This window comes from Tupaia chinensis, unplaced genomic scaffold, assembly GCF_000334495.1.
Source record: "Tupaia chinensis unplaced genomic scaffold, TupChi_1.0 Scaffold140301_1, whole genome shotgun sequence".
In the NCBI taxonomy this organism is placed as follows: Eukaryota; Metazoa; Chordata; class Mammalia; order Scandentia; family Tupaiidae; genus Tupaia; species Tupaia belangeri.
In genome coordinates, this window is record NW_006200179.1 from 874,468 (window position 1) to 901,307 (window position 26,840).

General features: G+C 36.2%; 1 protein-coding gene across 4 annotated transcripts in view; it reads right to left on the reverse strand.

The window, feature by feature from the left end:
- ROBO1 (roundabout guidance receptor 1) overlaps positions 1–26,840 on the reverse strand; it is a 1,280,027-nt gene that overhangs the window by 597,931 nt on the left and 655,256 nt on the right. For all 4 annotated transcript variants that reach the window (XM_006162599.3, XM_006162600.3, XM_006162604.3 and 1 more), the window contains exon 3: positions 5,237–5,320. In XM_006162599.3, the coding sequence (XP_006162661.1) occupies positions 5,237–5,320 (84 nt within the window). The remainder of the gene's footprint in view (positions 1–5,236; positions 5,321–26,840) is intronic.

The window sequence follows — 26,840 nt, forward strand, 5'->3', positions numbered from 1 at the left end:
GCGGGGCGCCGCGTCCCCATAGAAAAAACCCCCCCAAAAAAAAAAAAAAAAAGGATTAAAACAATAACTATCAAAATATAATTTAAGTGACCCAGCCACTGTGGTGCAGCAGTAATCAAGTTCGTGCAAGGCAGGAAGCAACATAGCTGACTGGAGTTAGACCCCAGCATCTCTCTGAGACCATGCTGGGTGGGTATGTGGATACCCAGGATCCTGAGGAGCTAGAGGGTGGAGAAAGGGGACCACAGGATGATGAGACCCTGTTGAGGGTGTTTCTCACTCAAATGTGTGTATAGATATCATCATAAAAAAGTAATAATAATAATTTAGGAAAATTTCCCGTAGCTGAAATAAATGATTTTCTGGCTCGAAAGGGTCACACTAGTGCACAGCATAGCTCAGAAAAACAGACCGTGGGAACCAGCAGTTAGCGTAATGGCTATGTCGCTGGACTCCCACGTAGTCAACCGCGGTTCGTGTCCCAGACCTGGTGGCTTAAAAAACTCACGCCGGGCGCGTGTGCGTGCGTGCCCAAGATCCCGAGAGGAGAAGGGACTGCAGCGTGACCATCCCCCCTGGGGGGTGATTTCTCGCTTTCTGTCTCTATGTCTCTCTCTGTCTGTCTGGCGAGCGCACGCACCCTACAGTGAAAATCTCTCCAAAAAAAAAAAAAAAAAGGAAAAACAGACCGTAATGCAGTACATTCTAACAACACTTTGTTTTTGCTGTTTTTCAGGTTTTACTAGGATATGCTTTCTAGAGTATAGGCTTCTGTTAATATGAGAATAAACTAGGGATGAGGAACAAATGAGATCTAGAAAACCAGAGATCCAACATAAAAGAGTAAAAAAGAAAGTCTCAGGTCTAAAGAGGGATCTGTCAGTTTGGGACAAAAGCATGAAAAGTTTTATAAGGGAGATGTCAGAAGAAATCTCAGATGGATGGAATACGGGATATGACTAAGGGCTCAGGAAGTTTAGAAGTGCAGTTATTAACTCCAGGGAGTGAACAACTGCACACAAAAAAGGAATGTACTTAAATATTCTACGTGGCTCTGAAACAGACTTATCTAAAGACAATTTGCTTAGACATACCCATGTAAACGCAATTAATTTAGCAAAGAATGTGATAGTTAAGAGAAATGGGGAACATTTTTTATGTAATGTACAAAACTGAAAATAGCACCTTCTTGAGAGGGTTATTGCAAAGTTTAAATACATTTCTGCATTTAAAGTGCTCGGAAAAGTGCATTCACATATGAAATAAAAACAAACACTAGTTATTAGTATCAATACATAAATTTTTAGAGTTCATATGGCAAAATAAAGTTTTTGTTTGATTTTAATGGGGAAATTAAGCAATGAAGAATGTAGGGAGGCAGAAGAGGCAATGCCATCATCAATTAATAGTTACCTGTTGAGAGTCTGATGACACAAGACAGGGTTCTGGGATTGCCATTTCTGTTCATGTGAGAAAACATACTAAATGGTAAGGATTTTTTTTTTTTAATTAGGAGAGTATGTATTTTATTTCCTTCTAAACAGAATTGAAGCCAAACTTTACTTGGTGGTACTTTTGAGAGACAGAACATTCCAACATCTCCATTTGAAACTACTCTGGATTTTCTGAAATTCCACGGCTAGATTTTATTGAATTGACACCAACAGAACTCTTCATATATTTTTCAGTTTTGAGATTTGGAAATTTGCATTTAGCTTTTGTCCTACAATCAAAGACTAATCTTAAAATAGATCTGTGGAGTGGAGGGTAATATCTTACTTTTTATATGTAGAAATGAGAATAAAAATATATTTGAGATATTACAAATCAGATTTACAGACATTATTTGACATTTTTAAACATGTACTTTGTCATATTTGTGAAACAGCATATACACTTCCAGTGATCAAGAGAACAATGTGTTATTTTCAGTAGTTTCTTTAAAAAAATATTGATTATTGCATACTCAGCCAGTCCGGGATATGGAATGGTTCCAATCCCATAAAGTGCTGATTTGAAATCCCATTTTACTTGTTGTTACAACAAAATCCATCTGCTGTGAAGTGTTAAATAACTCCTAATATTTATGACAAGCCTGGTTAAACAGGAAATGGTCTTCTTTCCTGTAAATAATGCACAACTCCCCTTTAATAACACTCCACAGAGCCACCTTAGAGAATGCTCTGGATTCATTGATTAGTAAAAGCAAGATTGAAATATTTTAACTCCTTCATATGGCTTTGTAGTACTGCATCTAGAGATTAAGAAATCAATACATATTTCTTCCCTGAACTCTGTATTACCCTTTCCTATGTCTCTCAATTAAATCACTTATATGATTTATATAAGAATAGTATGTGATATAAGCAGCAACTATGCTTATAAGAGGTTATATTTGTTGACTCAATAATTAATAAAGGTATCACAAATACAATATGGAATATATGGATTCTAGTTAGATGGGTCAATTTGATAATAATGGTCCCAAAGTGTTAGAGTGTAGAGTAGATGTTGTAGAGACAAACTAGCTTCCAGTGGAAATGATGCTCTTTTTAATGTTAAAAAAAAAAGAGTGAGAAAGGGGTGGATGAATGTACTTTTTAGTGAAATGATCTTTTAAGATGGTTTCATTTTTCCCAAAACTGTTTCCCACAAGTGTACAGATGCATTTTCTTGTTTATATATGCTAAATGTTAGAGGAAGAGATAAAATCTCAGATGTCACCTTGATGAAGTGAAGCCATTATGTACTAAAAGGTAAACCTATGATACATAATACACTATCACAGTCTTTGAGGTCCTGGAAAAAGACATGGATCCCACAAATAACACCTAATATATTTGCTAACTTTCATTGAAATTTGTCTTGTCCCTAACTTACGTCAATGGTTTATTCTGACAATTGCTTTGTATATTGTCTAAGATGCTTTATACATATCTTTTCTTTTGTACAATGTTCTTGCTGCTAGCAAGTTTAGTAGCCAAGGCTACTAAACTGAGGATGTACTAAATTATGGAGAGTTAACATTAAATATATAGAAATATTCCTGCATAGCTAGCCATCTCACTTCCCTGTGAACTGAAATTTCTCTAATGTAACAACACTGTCAACTTAATTATCTGTGATCCTAGAAAGGAGATTCCTCTCTCTCTCTCTCACACACACACATATGCACAAACACAAACATGCACACACACACACACACAAACACACATGTGCACACACACTAAAAGGAAATCTGTAGGTAATTTCAAGTAATACTTTTGAGTTAATACTTCAGAGCCAAATGCGATCTCTTTTTTAATAATTGTTATGAAGTAGCCAAAAACATCTTTCTATCTACTTCTCATCACTCCTAGAGGAGGTTTTAATGAGCAAAATTTTATGCAAATAAAAGAAGCACAAATACCATATTTAATTTATGAGATAGAAAAAGATTATTGAATAATCAAGAATTTATTGAAATAAAATATAGAGAATAAAATTCCTTTAGTACTAGATCATCAAAAACAGTTACAGTCTCAAGAACAAGCTTATTCAGGTGGTTGTCCATTCACTTCTCATGAAATTGCAGAGCTTTAATTAGTTCCCTTGCAGAATATAAAGATAATTTTCTAAGTCTGTTATCTTGGATTAATTAATCTGATATGTTTTATAGCAAAAATTGGCAATTAGCCCAGTGGGAAAAATAAGTGGCAGTTAAAAAAATTTAAATGCTACATTTGGTCTTAAATGCATTGCTATTTACATTTTCTAATTCAACATTCTGACATGATATATGCATTGGCTATATACAATTTTCAGGAAATCTATAAAAGACAAAGAGCAAACCCTATTAGTGTCTCTAAACAATGCAGTTGTTTAGACTGCGTGAGCACAAGGGAATGGAAATAAGATACATTGGTAAGTAAGGATACCCTTGAGAAAGAATACTCCTTTGGATGCCTTCTTTCATAAATATGAACTTTTTTGGTATTTAGGTATTGAGGAATGGAATAACTTTTTCCCTAAGTTGCTGGAAAAGTATCATCTGACTTGTTCACCATCTCGTCCTGATAGATTCTGATTTGTTGGTCTTCTAATATCCATTTTTATGGTGAAAGATAGGAGAAAAATTAGAATAACTTATCTACAGAGGTGAAGTAAATAAAATAAGCATTCAAGTTATTTATAAAGGTGTTAGTCATTTTTGTACTTATTCCATGGTTTAAAGCCCCACATTATATAGATGATGGATGAAGTTAAGAGAGCAATATTTTTATGAAGACAGAGTACTTCTGAAGCATCCGTTTATTATTTTGTAACAAAGTGAAACCCTATTGCATCACTCTCTTAATAAAGTCATGGAAGCGGTTCTCATTATCTCTTATCCCACAGCCTCACCTCATATCCACACAACCTGTCCACAGTCCACAGTCTAACAAAGTCCATGAAGAACCGTATAAGCAGGAACTAGCGAACAAGACATAATAAACAGCTGCTTTAAGACCACTAGGTTCAATAGGTTATAACTGATGCCTTTTATTCTTCGTCCCTATATAAAGCTTTTCACAAAGTATCTCAGAGTTAAGATGTGTAACTTACCCAATTATATTTAGAACTATAGTTAGAAATTGTGCATGAAACATTTACATAACTTAAGGCCATCTTAGACATTAGACATACATTGTTTCTAACACTTTCATTACTTTATTTGTTACCTTTATGCTGGTGCACACACGTGTATCTATTTCAGAAGTAGTTGGTGGATAAAGTAAGTCATGCAAACACAATCCTGAGATATCAGCTGGTAATTATGAATTGCATCACTCATGTTAAGAGTTTGCTTGAAGTGTAACAACAAAAAAGTACAGATAATTTTGAAACCAAATAACTTGCATTATTTTTTTTTCTGATAGCAATTTAGCCAAACACTACGTCTTTAAGAAAACATTTTCCTTCTACACATATTAGTAATATCAAAGTTTCAGATTGATGAGCAGTGCTTTATATTAAACAATAGACAGACAAGAAGAATGAATGCAGTTTTCAGATTATATTTCTGTTCCCCAAAGTGTCTGCTTGGACAGTATGACCTCCCACCTACAGAATGAAGTCTGAAAAATGAGAACAAGAAGTTACTGCAGTTGTTGGCTGGAAAAAGGGATGATTAGAAGATTTTACACAGGTGGTTGATGACTGATGGAGGTGGAGGAATTTTAGGAAGAAGTTAATATCAGGGAAAGAAACACTCTACCTGTGTAGCCCAGCGAATTGTCATCGTTATCAGAGGTGGGGATTGGCGTCCCGTTGTCGCTCCCCCTCTCTAGGTCTTCAGGGTCTGTCGGAAACAACACCAGAGCTGCTGATGGGGTCACGGTAGTAACAGTACTTGCCATTTCGATCACAGCATGTCCAGACACAAGTAAATCCACATGTGACAGAAAAACACACAAGGACAACACACAGCACACTTCATCCTCGCCCCTCCTGCGGCATACTAAGCCCTGTGAAGGTCTCAGCATCGTGGTTTACAGTTTCTACTTCTCCTTAATTTCCCTAATTCTCTGCTCTGCCTGCACCTTTCCTGCACTTCAAAGCTGGCGCAGGGCTCAGACTGCCCTCTGTGAGGCCGCCAGCGCAGACTGAGGGAGCATATGGAGGAGGGAGAGGGCAGGGTGGCTGAATGCTAGCATTGCTAATTTTCCACCTTATTGTTAATCAAAGCTATTGACTATGATCACTCCCCATCATCGCTTCATCTCCTGGCAATTACTGACTCAAGGGACTGTCCCTCATGTGAGGAGGGGAGGTTGTGGGGAAAAATAAGGTCTTGTCAAATAAGAGGGAACATGATAAAAATGTCATACTTTTTCTGAGCAGCAGTGAAGAAAGCAGTGCACCTCCACATCATTCAGAAAGCAACCATTTGTCATCTTAAAGGAAGAGGTAAATTCTCCAAAATGAACACAGTATCTCACTTCTGATATTTTGGTTTGTTATTTAACACATTCTAAATTGCTTGAGATGCAAAATTATAAGCACCCCTATACATATTTTCATCTATTCTTATTTTTTTAATCTCGAATGAACTGCCTTTTATGTTTTTCAAATTGCACACGAATTTTCCTATGTAAAATTTTAGAGATGAGGCCAAGTACAGGGCTCAAGTTCTAATATCCAGAGAGCTGAATAACACTGTAAGTGTGTATGTGTTTATATTTATATGTATTTGTGTGTGTGTACATAAGTTGCACCCCACTACTCCAAAATTCTCTCGGTCACTTTTACATGTCCTGTCTCTATCATTAGATAAATACTAACAGCATCTATGACTCTTCTGCCAATAGGCAAGCACAGATAAAACAAAAACCAAGTGTGTGGCTCCTAAATCGAATAGCATAGTCATGGGTCATTCAAGTTGTGATGCTCTGCAGGCTTTTTATCACTTCAAACAGCAGCTATAGGGGATTTCTCCATCTGAGGCAGCACAGCTGTTTACTGGGGGAAGACAGTGTGTCACTTATGAATGAGGCAGTGAGTAACGTAGGTAATGCCCCTCTAGAAACATCACAGAGGTCATTAATTTTGTGTCTCCACGAATTTTCAGCTTGGTTGACACATTTTGTTTTAGATACAGCTATTTAGAATGATTTTCTTGTGAATGTTCGAAAGATAAAAAGTCTAAAATGAGTCCACTTTGTGGGCATTGTTGCATGCAGCATATGTATCTACTGTCATCTCCTTGTCTTCCCTGCTCCCTAGTGTATGTGTTATATGATTAACCTGAAATGGAAAGAAAAAAAATTAAAATCTATGCAGACAAAAGAGGGGGTTGTGGACTAAATGCTCATTCTTGCTTTATTCACCCTTGCTTCTCCAGCGATGGCTGTTTTCATGTTTACCCTTAAAATTGACTCTGGAAATGGTAAAGCAGGGAAAGTATCCATTTTGTACCCCTGCAGCCTGTTGACTCTTTCTATGAGCAAGTTGTTGAGGTCAGATTTAAGCCGCATCAATTAGAGAGACCTGGAAGCAGGCATTTGTAAGTATTTTTAGGCAGTTGTAGCACACATTCTGTCCCAAGCAGAGAAGCTTTGCTCATGTAGGCTCACCGAATAAAAGAAGTTACGCAGGAGGAGAAACTGAAGTTACTTGTTCAAAAGTAATAAAAGGCTTCTAGGGCCCCCTCCCACTTTCCCCAAATCTGGCATTAAAGGGTATAATGTGTTTAGGGTCACTTTAATTTCCCATATTAATTATTTTTAGGAACGTACACAGCCTTACAAGGTAAGTCCTGTTTCTTTATGAAGGAATAGTTTATTCAGAGTGGTCACACACATTTCTAACCACTCTGTTATAACAAGTCATCCAAATCCATGACTTGCACTAAATCAGTTGTCTATACACCTACTATAAGACCTTTGAGATAAGGTTTATGCACTTTTGGTTAATGAGCCCTTCCAGAAACTCAGGATTTTTCTTATAAAGGTGACAAAGATGAGGGAAATAAGTTTACAATAATTTGAAATCAGATCCCTAAATCTGTTTAGAGTAGATTTTTTTCACCTACTTCTAACTTGTTCTAAGTAGTTTATAAATTCTCTTCCCGTCTTGTTAATTACACTTCTGGTCCCTTCTTAGACTCAGGAAAGAATAGACTTTGTATTAATCAATGAATTTTACCATATCTACAAAGCACATTCAATCTCCCTAACATTGTCTTTAATTAATGATATACTAGACCTAATGGAAACAAAAGGTGTCATTTTTACCAACGCTCCTAATTTTTTTCTTTCTCCTCCTTCTGTCAAAAGATAAGGGTGGCATGAAAGAGCCACTTGGCTCACACTAATTCAAAGACAGTCCAAAAGATAGATGTTTAATTTTTGGTTAAATATAATTGATTATGCACCTATGGACAAGAAGATAATAAAGCAAGAGATTATTTTGTGTTTACCGTATTTACAGGTGGTCTTCTTACACTCCATCTCTAAATGTAGGGCTATGCTGGCCTGAACTGAAGTAAGTGTCGTTTCAGTTCATGTAAGTTTCTATCACATCTAGAAATGCAGTAGCACCTAGAGGTGTTAGATGTTATGTACCTGTCACCCCCCTTAGACTTTAGATTCCTGAGGGTTGTGTACTCTGTTTTCATTTTTATACCTATCAACCTTATATTGGAGTAAAATAATAAGTCAGTTAATGAGGAGATGGTAACAAGAGTACAACTTCTCTTGAGTTATAGGCTCCAATCAGAACTCATTGGAAAATACGAATATTGCAATTTCTGCACCACTGTTATACTTAGGAAAAAGAAATGATCCTTGCTATACATAAGCTCAAGTGCTCTCATACTTTTTGCATCTCCAGTATCCACAAAACTATATACATTGTAAAGCGTTTTTAAAATGAGGCAAAGGGGATCTTGAGTTATAAAATCATAGACATCCAGGGTTGGAAATATGAGAATACTTCAAACAGTCATGAAAAGTTGAAATTAAAGTAGAATTTTACTTTGGTACAAAAAAATTAACATGTATCCACATTCTTTTTGTTTGGTTGTTCTTTAACGTTTTTTGCCATAGGCACATGCACTCATGGAGAGGAGAGAGAAAGTGAGAGGAAAAGTGAGAAATTACTCCTGCCAAGGGGAGAGCTGCCCTGCAATTCCTTCTCCTCTGTTCCCCTCCTGGGTTTTGAGGCATGCATACACACACAGGCCTGGAATGATTTTCAGACTGTGGGGTCTGGGACTTGAACTGTGTTCAGTCATGTGGAATCCAGGCCCTTAACCACCACACTACCTACGGGTCCCTATACACATATTTTAATGAACTTTTTTAAGACCCCAGATATGTCGGACCCACCGTCGCAGCAATTGTCTATCAAATACATAGACTCTTGTGTATCTGATTAGTGACCATTTGATCTTCACTGCTTTTTAAAGAAACCAACGCCAATTTTACGGTTAGCTCTTTTATCTTAGGTTTAGTTACAAAATGTAGTTTTCTGTCTTTTGACTCTAATTCTTATGTGGAGGGGCATAAGTACACTAATGTCGTCCATGACAAACTGTTTTCCTCTCCAAACTCCTTTCATGCTTGTGGTTTGTAGGGCTTCAGGTTCATCCTATTCTTGTCAATGTGTTGTCTGTGATTATCTTCATCCAGGCTTATGGCTTCAGTTATGTGGTATAAGATGATGCGACTTCCACATTTCCAAATTGCATGCCTTACCAACAGCCAAAGCTTACTTCCACCCAAAATTAACTACATATGAATTCCAAGCAATCGCACACATTTTCTGCCAAACAATGCACTCAAAGCATCTCCTTTCCCTCCTCCTTTCTTGTATTCCCTAGATTGCGTATTTTACATATATGGTAAATATTTTACACTTTAGCGAAAGGCTGATATCTGGGATTAAAACTGAACTCTGGCCTATTATTTATAAAGATTTTGCTAGATGGCTTTATTTGGGGGGAGGGGATATGCCATAATTAGCCTTATCATATATCAGATATATAACCATGACATATATAATCTATAATGTTACATGGGTAACTCCATCTTTTCACAATTTTTTTGAAATTTCTTTACAAAAAAATGTGTGGAAAATTAAAGTACTAATCTATTTTGGCACAAAAAAACAGTTGAAATCCATACATAGTTTTTTCATAATAGGCATTTTCCATGAAGTTTTTGAAAGCCCCTATATGTATCTATGACATCATAGTGCACATATATTATTTTTATAATATAAGAGATATAATGTATCAGTGGATCCTTTTTTAACAGTCTTTCACAGTTTTAATAGAACTAGCAACTACAAAAAGGAACAAAGACCTATGCTCTGCTTTATAAAGAAGATTATCTTCAAGGAAACTTTATCCTTAAACATAGCAATTTATTAATTCTTTGGGTTTTTGTAATTAAATTTTAATTAATTTTTTAAATTAATAAGTAAAAATTGCATATATTGTATGTGCAATATAGTGTTTTGAAATATTTATACATTATAGGATAGCTCAATCTAGCAATTAACAATGATTGCCTCACATATCCATCATTTCTGTGGTAAGACTTAAAATGTACTCTCTGATTGTTTATCAAGAATACGATGCCTGGGAACCAGCAGTTGGCGTAATGGCTATGTCGCTGGATTGCCATGTAGTCGACCACGGTTCGAGTCCCGGACCCGGTGGCTTAGCACTCACACCGGGTGCGTGTGCATGCGTGCCCAAGATCCCGAGAGGAGAATGGAGGAGAAGGGATTGCGGCGTGACCATCTCCCCTGGGGAGTGATTCTTGCTTTCTGTCTCTATGTTTCTCTCTGTCTGTCTGGCGAGTGCACGCGCCCTGTAGCGAAAACCTCTCCAAAAAAAAAAAAGGAAAAAAGAATATGAGAATATGATGCCTTGGGCCAGCTCTGTGGAGCAGAGATAATGTGTTGCTCAAGAGAAGCTGGATCCTACATGGTGACAGCAGTTCAAATCCCTGGCCTGGTCATCCTGAAGAACACCAAACACACATACTAGTGTCCAAGACGTGATGGGCTGAAAGACTGGAGGAAGGGGATCGTGGTGTGACCAGGCTCCAGGGAGTGCACTCTCTTACATGCTCACTCTTATGTGTGCACATGCTCTATTAGAAATAATGAAAGAATAATACAATTTATTAACTATATTGTTATTAACTAAAGCATCATGTTATACAAGAGTTGTCTTTTTTTTATTCCTTCTATCTGACTGAAATTTTTTATCTTTTGACCAATACATTCCTGACTCCTAAATCTATTTGAGGAAAAATAGTTGACAGCAGCATATTTTGATGCCAAAGTATCATCACAGGGATGATTTGTTAACTGCACATGGAAAAATATACTTTTGTAACTGAAGAACTGATGGGCCAGGCAGTCATCACTTTAACACAGCTATCGCATTTAATATCACCAATAGCAGTATTTAAGAGTGGGAAGACAATCGTATGAAACAGTATCATCTATGAAGCCTTCCTGTAAGTGCTTGGCCTGAATTCAATCAGGTCTTAAGACCCAGCTGAAAGTTTACAGGAAAAAAATATTGGCTATACATTTCAAGTTATATATGTGGAATAATAAAGAAGTTACTGTCTCTTTTTAAAAGGAATTATTTATCTTTTATTATTATTACTTTTTAACTTGCTATAATCATCAGGGGAAGAAGAGAGAGAAGGAAAGTGAGAAAGCAAGTCACCGGGTTCAGGACTCAAACTGTAGCTGGCTATCTGGGAGCCCAGTGCCTTAAGTACTATGCAACCTGCTGGCCCAAGAGATTACTCTCAATGGTAGAGAAAACAATCTTTTGATAGAAGTAGGTAAAGCAAATACGCATAATATTCAACTTCTGAATCTGTTATGAAAAACATGCAAAAAAGTTTTGAGCATGGTGAATAATGACTAAGTGGTCAAAAACCCATGAAGTGCAGCAGTATTCATGCAATTACATTTCTTTCCCTGGTATAATGATAAAAATAGCTAATATTTTTGTAGTGGGAAACTCATACTAGCATTGAACTCCTATTTCTCTAAATTGATCATCATACCATTGCAGCCAGTTTCATTGAGTAAATGTAGAGGCCTATAAGAAGAACCTATATTTTAAATTCAAATTTATTTTCAATTATTACTTTAATTATTCTATTTTTTAATTTCTCTGTGCTCACCAGAGACAGAAAGAGAAAGCACCCCCCCCCCACTCCCCAATGGGGCATGGTCATTTCACAATTCTCATTCCTTCTCTTTAGGATTTTGGGCATGCATGCACACATGCCAGTGCAGATTTCTTCTCTCTCTTTTTTTAAAGGTTATTGCCGAAGGGCATGTGTGGTTGTTGGAGAGGAGAGAGTGAGAAGGAAAGTGAGTAAACCCCCAGAAGGATGGCCATGTTGCAATCCCTTCTCCTCCATTTTTCTCCTGGGACTTCGGGCAGGCACATGCATGCACCTAGTTTGATTTTCTTTCTTTTTGGAGAGGTTTTTGCTATAGGGCTTGTGCGCTCGCCAGACAGACAGAGAGAGACAGGGAGATAGAAAGTAAGAAATCACCCTCCCATGGGGGATGGCCACACCGCAATCCCTTCTCCTCCATTCTCCTCTCAGGATCTTGGGCACACATGTACACGCGCTCGGCGTGAGTTTTAAGCCGCAAGGTCCGGGACGTGAACCGCGGTCGACTACATGGGAGTCCAGTGACATAGCCATTATGCTAACTGCTGGTCCATCACCTAGTTTGATTTTCAAGACATGGGGTCTGGGGCTGGATCTGCAGTCAGCTATGTGGGAGTCCAGTGCATAACTACTGTGCCACCTGCTGGCAGGTGTGGTTTTGGTTTTCAAGCCACTGCGATTGGCCATGTGATGTCAGCTCCCAAGGCAAAGCACTGAACCACTGCCCTATGAGCCTGGCCCTATTTTTTTTTGTTTTAGTTTTGTAATATGGTGCATGAGCTTGGTACAGAGAGACAGAGTGAGAGAGAGAGAGAAAGTAAGAAATCACCTACTGGGGGAGGGTCACATTGCAATCCCTTCTCCTCCATTCTCCTCTTGGGATTCTGGGCACCATGCAAACTCGCCTGCTATGTTTCACAGGCTGCCAAGTCTGTGACTCAAAACATGCAGTCAGTCATATGAGATCCAGCCACCTGAACCACCATGCCACTGGCTGACCCAATGCTAATTCTTCTTCATTTCATTGGGTTTACAATTGTCAGCTCAAAACTCTGAAATTTCAACCTTTTCTTTCTGTCATACTGAAATGAAGATAGGCAGTAAACATAAAAGCTTTTTCCTTTTGCCCTACTGTAAAGTGTCAAGCTGGTTTCTTTATAGATTTGCATTATCATTATGCAGAGCTTTGGCATTAATTGACATTTTGAAGATGACCATTAATAAAAGATTAGGGAAAAGCAAATGAATATAAACTACTATCAATATGAGAATTGTGTTCTACAAATTGGATCAATTCTCATTGATCCTTTCCTACTAATCAAGAGGAATGCAGGGAGTGGGTACATTAAATGGAGTACTGAGAACATTTAATTAGAAACCTAGGCAATGAATTATAAAACTAAGTACAAAAAAACTGTATTTGTGATGCTTTATATTTGTGTCACTAATCCTCAAGGTTGAATTAAATTCAAATGCAAACTTCCGTTTTAATCATATATGGTTAAAATAACTGTTGAAAGTACTTTACTGTCCCCATTCTTTCGAAGTTGGGATTAAGGGAAATATGAGGTATAGTTTAGAGTTGGAGAAAAGAAAAAAAAAAACATAATGTCTACAAAGTTGAATAAATTCTAGTATTTCTAAAAATGGTAATTTGGTAATAGAAAACCATGTTATAACAGTCTTCAATTCTGCTCTTATTTATAAGAGAAATCAAAGTAGCTTACTTATGTTTTTTTTTCAGACAGAAAAATCATGATTATAATTATCCAAGTGGGTAATGATAAATGTTTAGATAAATAAACCAAAATGTTAAAATTATTATAAAATATTAATTCACTTTTTTTTTTTTAGTAACTGAATTGTTGTAAAATGTAAAATCTTTGCCTTCGATTACTTTTGAGAAAAGAAAACAGAAAATCAGAGGAGCTTCCTATTTGGCTTAACCAAAATGTCTTAATGATAGAGAAGGTAATTGTAACCTATGATCTGATATGCTAGTATTATATTAAATAAAAGAATTAATTTTATATATCTCAAAATGTATGTTAGCACTTCCTCTTATTTTATGGTTTAGGTGATTAACTAAATTAATCAAATATAGAAAAAGAACAATAACTATTGATTGTAACCACAAATAACATTTATATAGTATCCTAATTTTTCAAACATAACTTAAATAACTTTATATGTATATACAAGAGGACTTTAAAAAGTTCTTAATAAAACAAAAATACTATATCAGTTTATTTTGATACTGGAAAATTGAAATTCATGCATAGATTTCTCATAATACACACTTTGATGAAGTTTTTGAAGACCCTCTTCTATATGTTCTTGGATAATTCTTTCAGTTTTGTTATGACTATATTCATCTTTAGTGTCATCATTATGATTTTCACCAATGTTGCCATTTCAGAGATGCTGATACTGAAGTTCTTAGTTCTTTGGCCTCATTCATCCAACTAGCCAACAGTGCATTTGTAAATTGATTCCAAATGATTTCTGACTTCTAACCACTCTTCTTTTCCCTTTTAACCATGGACACTTTCTACTCATCAATCTAATGTGAGGTACTAGATGGAATCTCAGTAGTGTATGAACAGTAGGATACTAGGTTAGTGATTCTCCTCCAGTCACTGAACAGTAAGATAGGATAATTTCACAAATCTCTATATAGATCCACTAGCATACCATTAAGGCTTCTTTACTGTCTTCTTATGTAGATAACTTACAATAATATTATAAAAGGCATTTGGTTGTTTATAAGCAAGAAACATAACAAAATAGGGCTTACAAAGCATAAAGGTTTGTCCACAACATTTTAAAACATGACAATTTGGACATCAAACTACCAATAAGACAAAATCATGGTAAATTTAAATTTTTTGATAATTATTTTATTATTCTTCAACAATAAATATGTATTTTGGGGCATGAGTAAAAGGACACTGAAGACAGGGTCATATCTTATTCATCTTCACATGCCTGACCCTAGCATAGTGTGTAAGAGCAAAGAGGACAATCAATACATTTTGTATTGGATGATTGGAGGAATCGCTGGAGGATTGTTTTGCTGGAGTCAATTGTTTAAAATGGAGGTAGTTTTTCTCAATGAATGAATATAAATTATTCCTGATTTGAGACATTGTTACACATTTCATATCTAAAATATTATAACCACTGTAAATCTAATTTATAACTAAATTATGGTAAATTATTATTAGAATAACATCTTTCTCTCATTTCTGCCCTCTAAGTATGTAATACAGGAAATAGAATATACTAGAATAGAATCTTCTGAATTTAATTTAGGTGAGAGTATTACTGGCAAGAGTTCGCCTTCATGCAGGCTAAAAGGAGATGATTGAAAAATTCAGTACAAAGAAAACCAAAATAAATAGTGATAAGTCAAACTTAAAAGAAGTTGTGACACGAATAAGCAAAGAAAAATTAAACATTATCATATAGGTGAATTGCATTTTGTATATGGATATGTATATCCATATAAAAATATGTATATCAATACACCAAATATAATTCACTTATGGTAATATTTAATTAGAGTACTTTTTCCTACAAAGTTGCTCTTGAAACTAAAGTGTATATGAAACTAAAGCGTGTACCAAATTAGAATTAATGTTTGATTTGCCAATGTTATCTTCCAGTTTTGAGTTTCCCAAAATGTTACAATTCTGGAAAAAAATGATATAATTACATAAAAAATCTTCAATATTATTTTGTTTGAGCTAATTTGGGGTACATCCAGATCCACCAGGCTGACCACATCTGAATCAGCAGCACACACCTAACACGTATTTAGGCAAAAGCATCAATAACAAAGAGACATGTATCTAACAGTTCTATAAAGATACAATATGCTACTGAAAAGTTAGGACGGTAAATGCACTGATGGACGAGCCTGTGACTCCAAAGAACACAACTGCCCCAGAAAAAGCCGTTAACTCATTTAAACTCCACCTCCTTTGACAAAATGAGATAGTGTGCCTTCTGTATGGAAATCATTCAACTGATAGAGAAATGCTCATCATTTTAGAACCGTTCGTTTTCAGATCTCTGCTAGTGGATGACAAAGAGTTTGTAAAGCAACTGGGAAAAATTGTGCTTCAATATGGCAATACATTTTTTTACATTGACGTCTGGATTTGGGGTCTAAGAAAGTCGTGGTGGTTTTCCTGGAATAATAAGTGATGACGATGTCTTTATATAATTAGAATCTAAGTAAATTGCTCCGGTGAGTTCTGCATTTATTCCAAATCCTTCACAAATCCTCAATAACATCAGATGTGACAAACACCTTAGAGGGATGAAACTGAATCTGTAGAGATTTGTTGCCTGCCTTGAACTGTAACTGTGAGAGTTAATTTCTAGACCATGTTACTCGTTTTCTGGCTCTCTCCGTCTGTGGACTTTTTTGTTATTCTCTCCACCCACTTTGCCCTCACATTCAAAGGCCTTTCTTTTATTGTGCTCAGCATCTGCTACTGTTCCACTCCCTTCCAGTCAAAGCACTTGGTAACTTCCACACAGGCTAATTAAATGGTGGGGAAGTTAGTTAACAGGTGGTGTTCCAGCTGCTGCTCAAAGTGTGAACAAAAAAATCTTTCATTTCAAAATATATAGTAATAGCACAATAGTAAAATAATACCTAAATTGATAGAGTCTTTCATAGCATTAAAATGATGATGGGGAATCAGGAACAAATAAGATTATTCCTCTTTTGTTAAGGTATTGTAGATATCTGGGTTTAAGGTATGGTGATTGCATTTAAGATTTTGAATAATAACTGACATTACCTTATCTTTTCACCAGCGCTCTTCTCTCATCATAAAATATATACATTTATTGGCACTTCCCCAAGTATGTCAGTAACACACGTTCCCAGTCACTGCTGCTGGTTACCAAGTGGAATAATAGTCAAATGATATCTACATGGTTTGTTAAATTCCGTCAAAATACCAAATTATTTACTTAACAATTTGAAATCACTGCAACTAAGTACATATTATTATTTTTTTAGATCATCAAAGTAATGCAATATTTAGGAACCAATAGCTAATCCTGTGACTTTGGACAAGTTATTTCATGCATTTACTTATTGACCTCAGTTTCTTCATCTATAAAATGCTAAATAATAGCATCTGTTTCACAGGAAGGTAATGAGGATAAATAAGCAAATATTTGTCAAAATGTTATGGCAGTTCTGGATACCTAGTGAAATGTTCATAAAAGTTAACTATTATTAGAATTCATCTGAATTTAAGAATTAATTAAAAGGATCACTTAATAATTTCAATGCAAAAATTCCTATATATGTACTTTTTGAAATGAGAAAAGACATCTGTTTCCATTTTAATGTGTCAATTTGGAGTTTATACAGAAAAAGTGAAGAAGGTATCAGTTAAAATGTAAGAGAAAAATGGATTTTGAAAATTTTAGGTTTATTTAGTTATATTTCCTCATGTCTTCAATATTGTATTTCTTCAGTGCCTATTGAACGTGGGAAACTCCACTGAGTCACTCCGGAAGCATTTCCATAGAGCAGCATGGCATCCTTATGGCAAACTACTTGAACTGCAGAAATGAGTTTCTCTAATTGCCTGGTTGCTTTGAGCTGACAAAGATGAATTCACTGAATTTTATTTCTTGAGAAAAAAAATACTTGATATTGAAATGACTCTACAGGCTTCTTTGCTGTTAGGAGAAATCTTTTTCTTTTTTCCTTGCCCAGTGATGCTTCAACATCTGTCCCTCTTATTCTGTCTCCTGTAGAGGGATAGTAACTCTGCATGGAGTCTTGGAGGGATGTGGGGGAAAACTGAACCATCTGCAAGTCCAGCCCCAGGTCACATGATAACTACTTGCCCTCCCTCAAGTGTCCATCACCACAGGCCTCCATCTGCGGGCACTAACAACATCTCTAAGCTGCATTCACTTAACTGCTAAATGGACAAATTTTCTCTGTAGTCTCTTCATTGTCTGTATTTCCTAACCACAGTCACGGTTTTCCACTCTTCATTCTAATTGTGCTTTTGATTATTGGGGTCATTTTGTGCCTTCAGCTTTCCGAAAGGTCACAGGGATTAGCTATGTCCAATCAAGGACCGGAGAGAATGGTGGGGGTTTAGCCTCTACTCATCCCCTCCATTGATTTCCCCTCAGTGTGAATGGCATCTATGGTTATATTTTTTCTATTCTTTCTTTTTCTCTTCCTTTCTTTTTTTAAAATCATATTTGATATATATATATATATTTTGCAACCCTCTCTCACTTCTTGGAGGAAGACTGTTTATGGCCCAAATGGTTTCACAGAAGCCAAGTTGTGCAGGTAGGGCACTGCTCATCAAGTCGGTTTGCACTCCTTCCTTTACTGTTCCAGTTTACTCAGCTCACGGCCACAGACCCTTCTGTTTGATAAATCTAGCTGCCTCCCCAGAATGGCATTCCCATTCCTTGCTACTTCAGCCTACTGAATGACACACATCTATACTAAACAGGTTATTATAACTACATATTTTTCAGAATGTATATGCTATGGGTATTCCTCTCAATTACATATTTTTATTCAGCTGATTTTCAGATTTATATTTATGGCTTTTAGTGGGAAAATCTGCCAGCCTTTATTCTCACAAGTACTTCTATAGTAACATTGTATGTTTCACTTACTAATGTTTTTCCAAAAGAAACTTTTTTTTGGTAAATTAATGGAAATTCTCGAATCTGAAGACAATGAGAGTAGCTATTTTTAAGAAATGCACGTCAATGTGTGAGTGAGAGTTCCAATCAATAAATACCCAAAATAAGACCAAATACCTTAAGAGATAACAGACTGTTTATATAATTATTCATATTCAATTGAGAGTACGATCAGTTTATTACATAAAATATTTTCTGAGCCAATCTCCTGGCAGTAGAGGAGGTCCATTCATTACTGATGGTTAAAGTTGAAAACATAGCAGGAGGGCAACTTCTGTAGATCTCGCTTTTTTCTAGGCATCAACTTAGAAAAATGATGAGATTCCTAGTTGTTGAGATTACCTGCTTGGCTCAGTAGAAAACTGATGAACTATGGCTTAGTCTGTACTTAACATGACTTTAGGAAAAAAACACATTTCAAAAACGATACTGGGGCAAGAAGGTGGTGTGATGAGGGCGATGGACTCCTACATGGCTGACTGTGGTTTGAGTCCCAGACTTGGCAACTTGTTTTCTCACCTTCCCTCTTTCCTCTCGCTAGAGAGAATGTGTGCCCTATCGCAAATTAAAAAATAAATAAATAAATACAATTTAAAAATCGTATCTTCAAGTTTATTGTTGATGTTGACTCATTTCTCTTATCTATACATGGGAAAATATTCTTGATCGTAGATTCTGTGGTTCATATAATACTGCCTCATTTAACATTTTCAAGCTTCATTCTTAATATTTTCTTAGAAAATATGCTTTTGGGTTCAAATCATTCAGCTCCTATGTGGACACTATTTGGTCAGCATATGAATGGAACAGGACTGAAAGCCTTAATATGGTAACTTGCATGCTTTCCACTGGGCTTTTGTGACCACTTTTTAATACACGTCAGAATTTTTAAAGAAACACATCTTCCTGCAAAATGGGAAAGGGAACTGAAGTTTGTAGATAGGAAATAAAAATCTGCTGAGTTCTATATATTGCCAGAATTATGGAAAGTTTACATGAATATTTTAGAAAAATATTATAGAAATCAAAAATAAATACTTTGAATTCTTATTGATAGAGAAAAGAGAAAAATCTATGTAATATATAATTTGCAAAATGTGGCATTTAAAAATATCTTAAGACTTCAACCTTAACTTCAAATGCTGTAATAACAGAGTCAGAAATGGCCCTAAGATTGGCAAGATAGATTTAACAAATGGATGATCAGACTTGTGTTAATAGTGACTTAATGGGGAACCAGCAGTTAGTGTAATGTCTATGTTGCTGGACTCCCACGTAGTCGATCGCGGTTTGGGGCCCGGACCCGGTGGCTTAGAACTCACACTGGGCGCCTGTGCATGCGTGCCCAAGATCCTGAGAGGAGAATGGAGGAGAAGGGATTGTGACGTGACCATCCCCCCTGGGGAGTGATTTCTCGCTTTCTGTCTCTACGTCTCTCTCTGTCTGTCTGGCAAGCGCACGCGCCCTATAGCGAAAACCTCTCCAAAAAAAAAAAATAGTAACTTAATGTAAATAATTCAAACATCTACAACTTTATACATCTATTCTTAGATTTCCTGGGATTTGACTTAGCTATATGTTGATGCTAAAATGGTATTTTTGAAATGTGTATTTGAATACTTAAATAAAATTCTAAAGTTACCTGACAGCTTAATACCTGATAACCAAGCTTGTCAAAAAATATAATCTTCCATTCCCAGTAAAACTGCCTACTCACCTATGAGTCGATAGTGCTTAAGTGAAAGAAAAAAATATCTTTAATTGCATGTAATCTTGGCAAAGACAAATATGATAATGAATGAGGAAATAAGAAATTAGAGTACCAAGCTAATTACACAGTCCGGGTAGATGACGACCCATTATAAAAATGGTAACAATACATAGTATTTCACAATAAAAGAATAAAGATATTATTATCAAATTTCTGTCAATCACGTGTGATTTAATAAACCACTATGTAGTCTACTCACAACTATACTGAATTCAGAAGACCACTAAATGGTGACAATGTTTACTTAATTCTACTATGAAGCTTGCTACATTGGGTAGAGTGTGAGAAGTTTGGAGGCTCTAATTTGATGTTTGAATTTTTTTTTGTTTGTTTATGTTTTAGTTTTGCTATAGGACGCCTGCAGAAAGAAATCACCTCCCCTTCCCCCAGGGTTAGGGGATGGCCATGCTGCAATCTCATTCCCTGTATTCTCCACTTGTGATTTTGGGCATGCACACACATGCAACCAGCATGATTTTCAGGCTGCTGGGCCTTGGACGTAAACTGTTTGGTCTACCGTGTGGGATTCAGTCACTGCAACGTCCATGTCACCTGCTGGCCCTGAATTTTCTTCAAGGGAACTGGATCCCACAAGACTAACCATGGTTGGAGTCCTGGCTCTGGCAGCTTGGAAAACATGTCAGCATGTGTGCTTGTGTGTCCCAAATCCCGATAGGTTGGAGAAATGGAGAAGAAGGAATTGCAGTGTGACCACACACCACCAAGGGTACTTCCTGCTCCTTCCCGCCCCCGACCCCTCCCCAGGACACCTGTCATCTGGCAGTTCAAAAAAGTAAAATGTTCATTTTGAGGTAATTATAGGTCATATGCAGAATATAGGATGATCTATTTTATTTTTTACCTAGTTACCTCCAGTAAAAACACCTTGCAAAATACAGTACGATATCACAGGATACTGACATTGGTGTAAGCAAGAAACAGAGCCTATCCATCTCTTAAATGGGTACTTCACATCACCCTTTTATTGCCTATGCACTTTGCACCCACTCATTCCCTCTCTACCTTCTGTCAATCACTAATCTGCTTTCTATAACTATAATTTTGCCACTGGGGACCAGCAGTTGGAATAATGGCTATGTCATTGAACTCCCATGTAGTCTACCACTGTTCGAGTCCTGGACCTGGTGGCTTAAACTCATGCTGGGCGCATGTGCATGTGTTCCCAAGATCCTGAGAGCAGAATGGAGGAGAAGGGATTGCAGCATGGCCATCCCCCCGGGGGGTGATTTCTCATTTTCTGTCTCTCTGTCTCTCTCTGTCTTTCTGGTGAGCACACATGCCCTATAGCAAAAACAAAAACAAAAACAAAAACAAAACAAAAACAAACAAAACAAAAAACTCTATAATTTTGCCACTTCAAGAATGTTCTACAAATGAAATTGTACTGTGTTTAACTTTGAGAAAGACTTTCTTTTTTTTTCTTATTTCTCCAAAGATTTCCCCAGGTTTTTGTATGTTTCAAGTTCATTCTCTCCGATCGCTGCATATTATTCCACGTATGGAGGTACTACAGCTCATTTAGCTGCAGAACTTCTGAGGTATATCTATATTGCTTCTACTTCTCACCTAGATTAATAAAGCTGCCATAAACATTAGTGTATCTGTTTTAGGGTTAACATAAGTTTTTATTTCTCTGGCATAAATGCCCAGTAGTGTAATTGCTGGTGCATACAGTAGTGTATGTTTAAAGTTTTCTATTTTTAAGAGAGATTTTTGCTATAGGGTTCATGCACTTGCCAGAGAGACAGAGAGAGAGAGAGAGAGAGAGAGAGAGAGAGACCGACAGACAGACAGAAAGCAAGAAATCACTCCCCCACGGGCCAGGGGCAGGGTGGGGAATGGCCACAGCATAATCCCTTCTCTTTCAGTCTCTTGGGATTTTGGGCACCCATACACAGGCACCTGACAAGAGTTTTAAGCCACTGAGTCTGGGACTCAAACTGCAGTAGACTACGGGGGAGTCCAGCAACATAACCATTATGACATCTGCTGATTCCATGGATGTTTAACGTTTTAAGGAATTACCAAATTGTTCTTCAGAGTGCCTCACAACTAGACAATCTGATTTTAGAAGTATTCACATGCCTTTGTGGTTTTAGGATGAGGTAAAATTTAAACCACCAAGAGTCCTCTCCTTTCCTCCTTCTCCCTCCTTTCTTCCCTCTCCCCTTCTAACCTCCCTTTCCCTCCCTTCCACTTCTCTCCTTCTTATCCCCCTTTTCCTTTCTTCCCCTTCTTCCAGATTCTTTCCTCCCTTCCTTCATCCCCTTCACCCTTCCTTCCTTTTTTCATTTAAATGTATTAAAATTTTGATAGAACAAACGAATTATGTGAACTTAATTTGAAATTGATATTGACAAGTAATACTATAGTACAACTTTGCTAGTTCCTTCAAAACATTGAAATGAGTTGTATTACTTTTACTTTAGGCACTTAACCATTTAATATCATCTTATTCATCTGACATTAGAAGGAAAGAAATGCAGAATTGATGTTAAGAACAAAGAAAATGCAGAAGGACCTTTTTAGTTCTTTTAAAGCCAACAAATAAAAGTCATTTAAGTATTTTTTTTAAATGAAATAAATTTGTTATTTGTGAATAGCAACATATCTTCCTAGAGAAAAATTAATATCAATATCTTGTAGGTTACCATGCAGTATAGAATTATGTGTTTGGGACTACATAACCCAACCAAAAAATTTACATTCTAGGCTATGGTATTTTTGTAGATAAAGACCTAGACAAGACGGTCTACATAAAATTATGTTCTACAGTTTACTGATTTTGTACATCCTACATTAATTTTACATACCTCAATAATATATTATTATATCAAGTTGATTTGGTTTGTCATTGTGAAACTGTAACAATAGTTATGAATTTTTAAAAATGCACAATTTGTTAAAAGATGTAGGTAAATTCACATTGATAAGGGAAGTAAAAAATGTCAGGTAATTGAGTATAAAAGCAAATTAAAGAGCAATAGTCTTCACAAATAGATTAAAATCCCTTAAAATTTTCAAACTTTTAGATTTACACAACCAGTGAAAGTTGAGGGAAAATTTCTGATTCAGAAAATATGCAAAAATACTCATCTCATTAAAAATGGTATTATATATTTTATTATGAAAACTAGAAGGAGTATAGAATGACTTATCACAGTAAAGATGGTCATTCAAAATGAATATATTCATCACTCTTGAAAAGTTTTTTTGTAAGATTTTATGACAAACCTTATATCAACTAATACATGGATTATCAAGCTACCAACATAAAAGATGTTGTAAAAAATATCTTGTTCAACTGACCTGATCAATTTCTGTGAAAGAGATTGAAAGAATATTGATGGGGGTCACAGAGTAGATTGTCCTGAATTTAAACCACAACCTTTTATTCGATTAACTCTGACAGCTTGGGAGATAAAGTTCGGGTCATACTATCATCATTGCCCTTACAGCTGGACAAAATAAAATAAAGCACAGTAAAAATGAAATGAAGTGGAATAAAATGAAATAACATAAAACAATCATCTTCGCAGTGTTCTCTGAGTGAAATGGATGCTGACTGAGATAAAGATATGTGGGTAATTCTACTCCAGATGATGCAATTAGAGATCATTTAATTGTTAAGGAAAAATACTTGGTGTGTTGTGCTCAATGTCTTAAACCTCTGAGAATACTTAGAATAAATAAATTCACATCAATGAATAGAAGCAAAGAAAAATTCTAGTTAAATAATTGTCCACGAAATTTTCAAAGACTTTCTATGTCTAAGATAATAAATATTTATCTCTCGCTATAGTAATAGCTTCTGCTTTAAAAAGCAGCAGTAAATGTTCAAAAACAGTATTGTCATAGAACTTGGAATTGTCGTCACCTCCACTGCTAAGTCCCGCCTGTCATCAGTCACCTTCCAAGGGGGTCAGTGAATAGATGTTTAGGGCATCGGGGTAGGTGCCTAGGGAATGAAGGTGGAGAAGGATAAACCACTGAAAACTTTTAGAAAAGGCAGTGGTCCATAAAAATAGAGCCCATTAATTTTATGAACTATGTATTGATTTCTTGTCATTTTTGTGAACATAATTGCAGAAAAATATGTTCATTATTATACATTTGTAGGGCTAACTATACATTAGTAAAGCTATAAGAAGTTATGATTAAAAAACACAATTTATTCAAAGATGCAGATCAATTTACATTGACAAGGAGAGTAACAAAATGTCAGGTAATTGACTATAAAAGCACACGTGAGTTTTGGATACAGCGACTCAGACTATGTATACATATAGATGTGTGTATGTGTGTACACACATATGCTTATATATTCTGGACTTGCATGAAGGTATCTTATCTGCAGGAAATGTGATTTCCTGCAGATAAAAATGCAGTGCTCTGCAGAGCAGTCACATTTAAGATGGTTCCTGGCTCAAGTCTAGAACCCTTCCAGAGTGGTCTGAACACTGGCTTTCCCATAAGTGGTGCTGGCTGAGGCTTGGGGGGTGGATTGCAGAATAGGGACTCTATGGAATACTGCCTCTTTCTCTCTTTCTATCTGTTTCATGCATAGAAGAAATAAACTATTTTTCTTCAGAAGAAAACATGATTTTAAGATCACTTATTATTTATTTATTTATACTGCTATTTTGGATTGCACGGAATTGAACGAATGGTACTTTATAGAACTGATGTAAAATTAAAAACACACAGAATATGAAGAGCACTGAAAGAAATAAGAACATTAGAAGACATATTGGGCTGTCAGAAAAGTCTTAAGATGTTTTTCTATGTTTTTCTATACAAAAATGCATTATGACTTTTCTGACAGCCCTGTAGGTGAAAATTTTCAGTCTCAAGGATCTGAAAACTAACAGAGATCTTAGTGGATTCTAATTATTTAAGGAAAAGGAAAGGAATTAAGTGGTAGTTTCTTGAGTTCAGTGAGAAGACAGATCGATCTAGGCAGAAGGAAATGGAGAGAATAGATTTTTCAATAGTCAGCTTAGTTACATTTTCACACAGTGCAATGGATATTTCTACAATGTAAGAAATGGAGGAATTGGTTGTGGAAATAGATATAAATAAAAGCTACCTCACCATGAAACCAGCATAAAAATACCCTTGATTAAAAAGTAGATAAACTGTCTAGTAGAAATGTTCTGAATTTACTTTTCAAATAGTAAGTAAAGATATCATGGGGAATTTAGAATCCATTTCCAGTTTCTTCATTTTTAAAGGAGGTAACTCACACCAGCTGCTCAGGAGCATCCTAAAATGAATGCGGTCAACAGATAATGACTTGTTCAACTCTGCTTTAAAGGCTGATTTTACTCTATCTTAATGTCCAGTTATGCCTGCCTGAAAGAGATATACGCCAATCACAAAATTCAGACGGTATTTTCTGTTTGGCCAAAACTAACATGTGTTGTTTATGAAACTGGCCAGATACATAAATAAACTAAGCAGGTGAGTTTTCTTTTCAGTGAATAAATCATTTTTGAAATCAAAGAGGCTGAAGAAAAGATACCCAATATTCACGTGATGTTCCTGAAGCAACTATATTCTTTATGCAGCTGCTGTCCCAGGCTGAAATGAGTTGCCTAGACTTGGAGTTAAATAATCCCATCCTTCAAATGACTTTAGGAAATTGGATGCTGGAGAGACCAGCCAGCACCCTTCAATTAAGTGGCCCTTGAACAGAAAAGAGCTTCCCTCTGAATGGGGAACAAGCTTGATCACCTTTTAGCTAATCTATCATTTATCATACCCACTGGGTGAGATAGTTAATGACTCTATTGATTCTTTCTGGTGCTTAGTTTTATATACAGCATTTTACCAATTGGCAACTGAATAAGGGATTTGGTTTGCATTTCTTATTGATGCGTGTAAATTATTTTTATTTATCCCTGTAGATGCTGATTTCAAAAGAGAATTTCCAAAGGGCTTTAGGTAAAGCTACATTTTAATTCTGATGTTCTTTTTCTTTTTCTCACCTTTAGATATTTTCTCATGCTTACCATTAGCTTCAGAGCTTCCTTTACTTTTATCAAAAAGAAAAGAAGAGCACTGAAATCTTGCCAACAACATTGGTCACAGACATTTCAGAAATAGTTTTATTTTTCTTTATTTTTCCTCATCTGCCTCTGTCAAATGTCCACTATTCATTTATGTAGGTTGCTGCAATTATTCTTAAATTCCCACCACTCTTTTGAGAGTCACATAGGTAATTTTTTTTTTTCTTAGAGAGATTATTGTTAGAGGTCGCATGCTCTTACCAGAGAGACAGAGACAGACAGAGAGTGAGAAATCACCCACCGGGGGATGAGCATGCTGCAATCTCTTCTCCTGCATTCTCCTGTTACGATTTTGGACATGCTTGCACACACACATGCTGGTGTGAGTTTTAAGCCGCAGGGCCCAGTACTCAAACTGCAGTTGACTACGTGGGAGTCCAGCAATGTAATTATTACACCATCTACCGTCCCCATATAAGTAATTTTTTTTCTTTTTTAGATTTTTTGCCATAGTGCATGTGTTCGCAACACAGAGAGAAAAAGAGAGAGAGAGAGAAGGAAAGTGAAAAATCACCCGAGGGTGATGGCTACACCACAGTCCCTTCTTCCCTCTCTTGGGATTTTCAGCACACA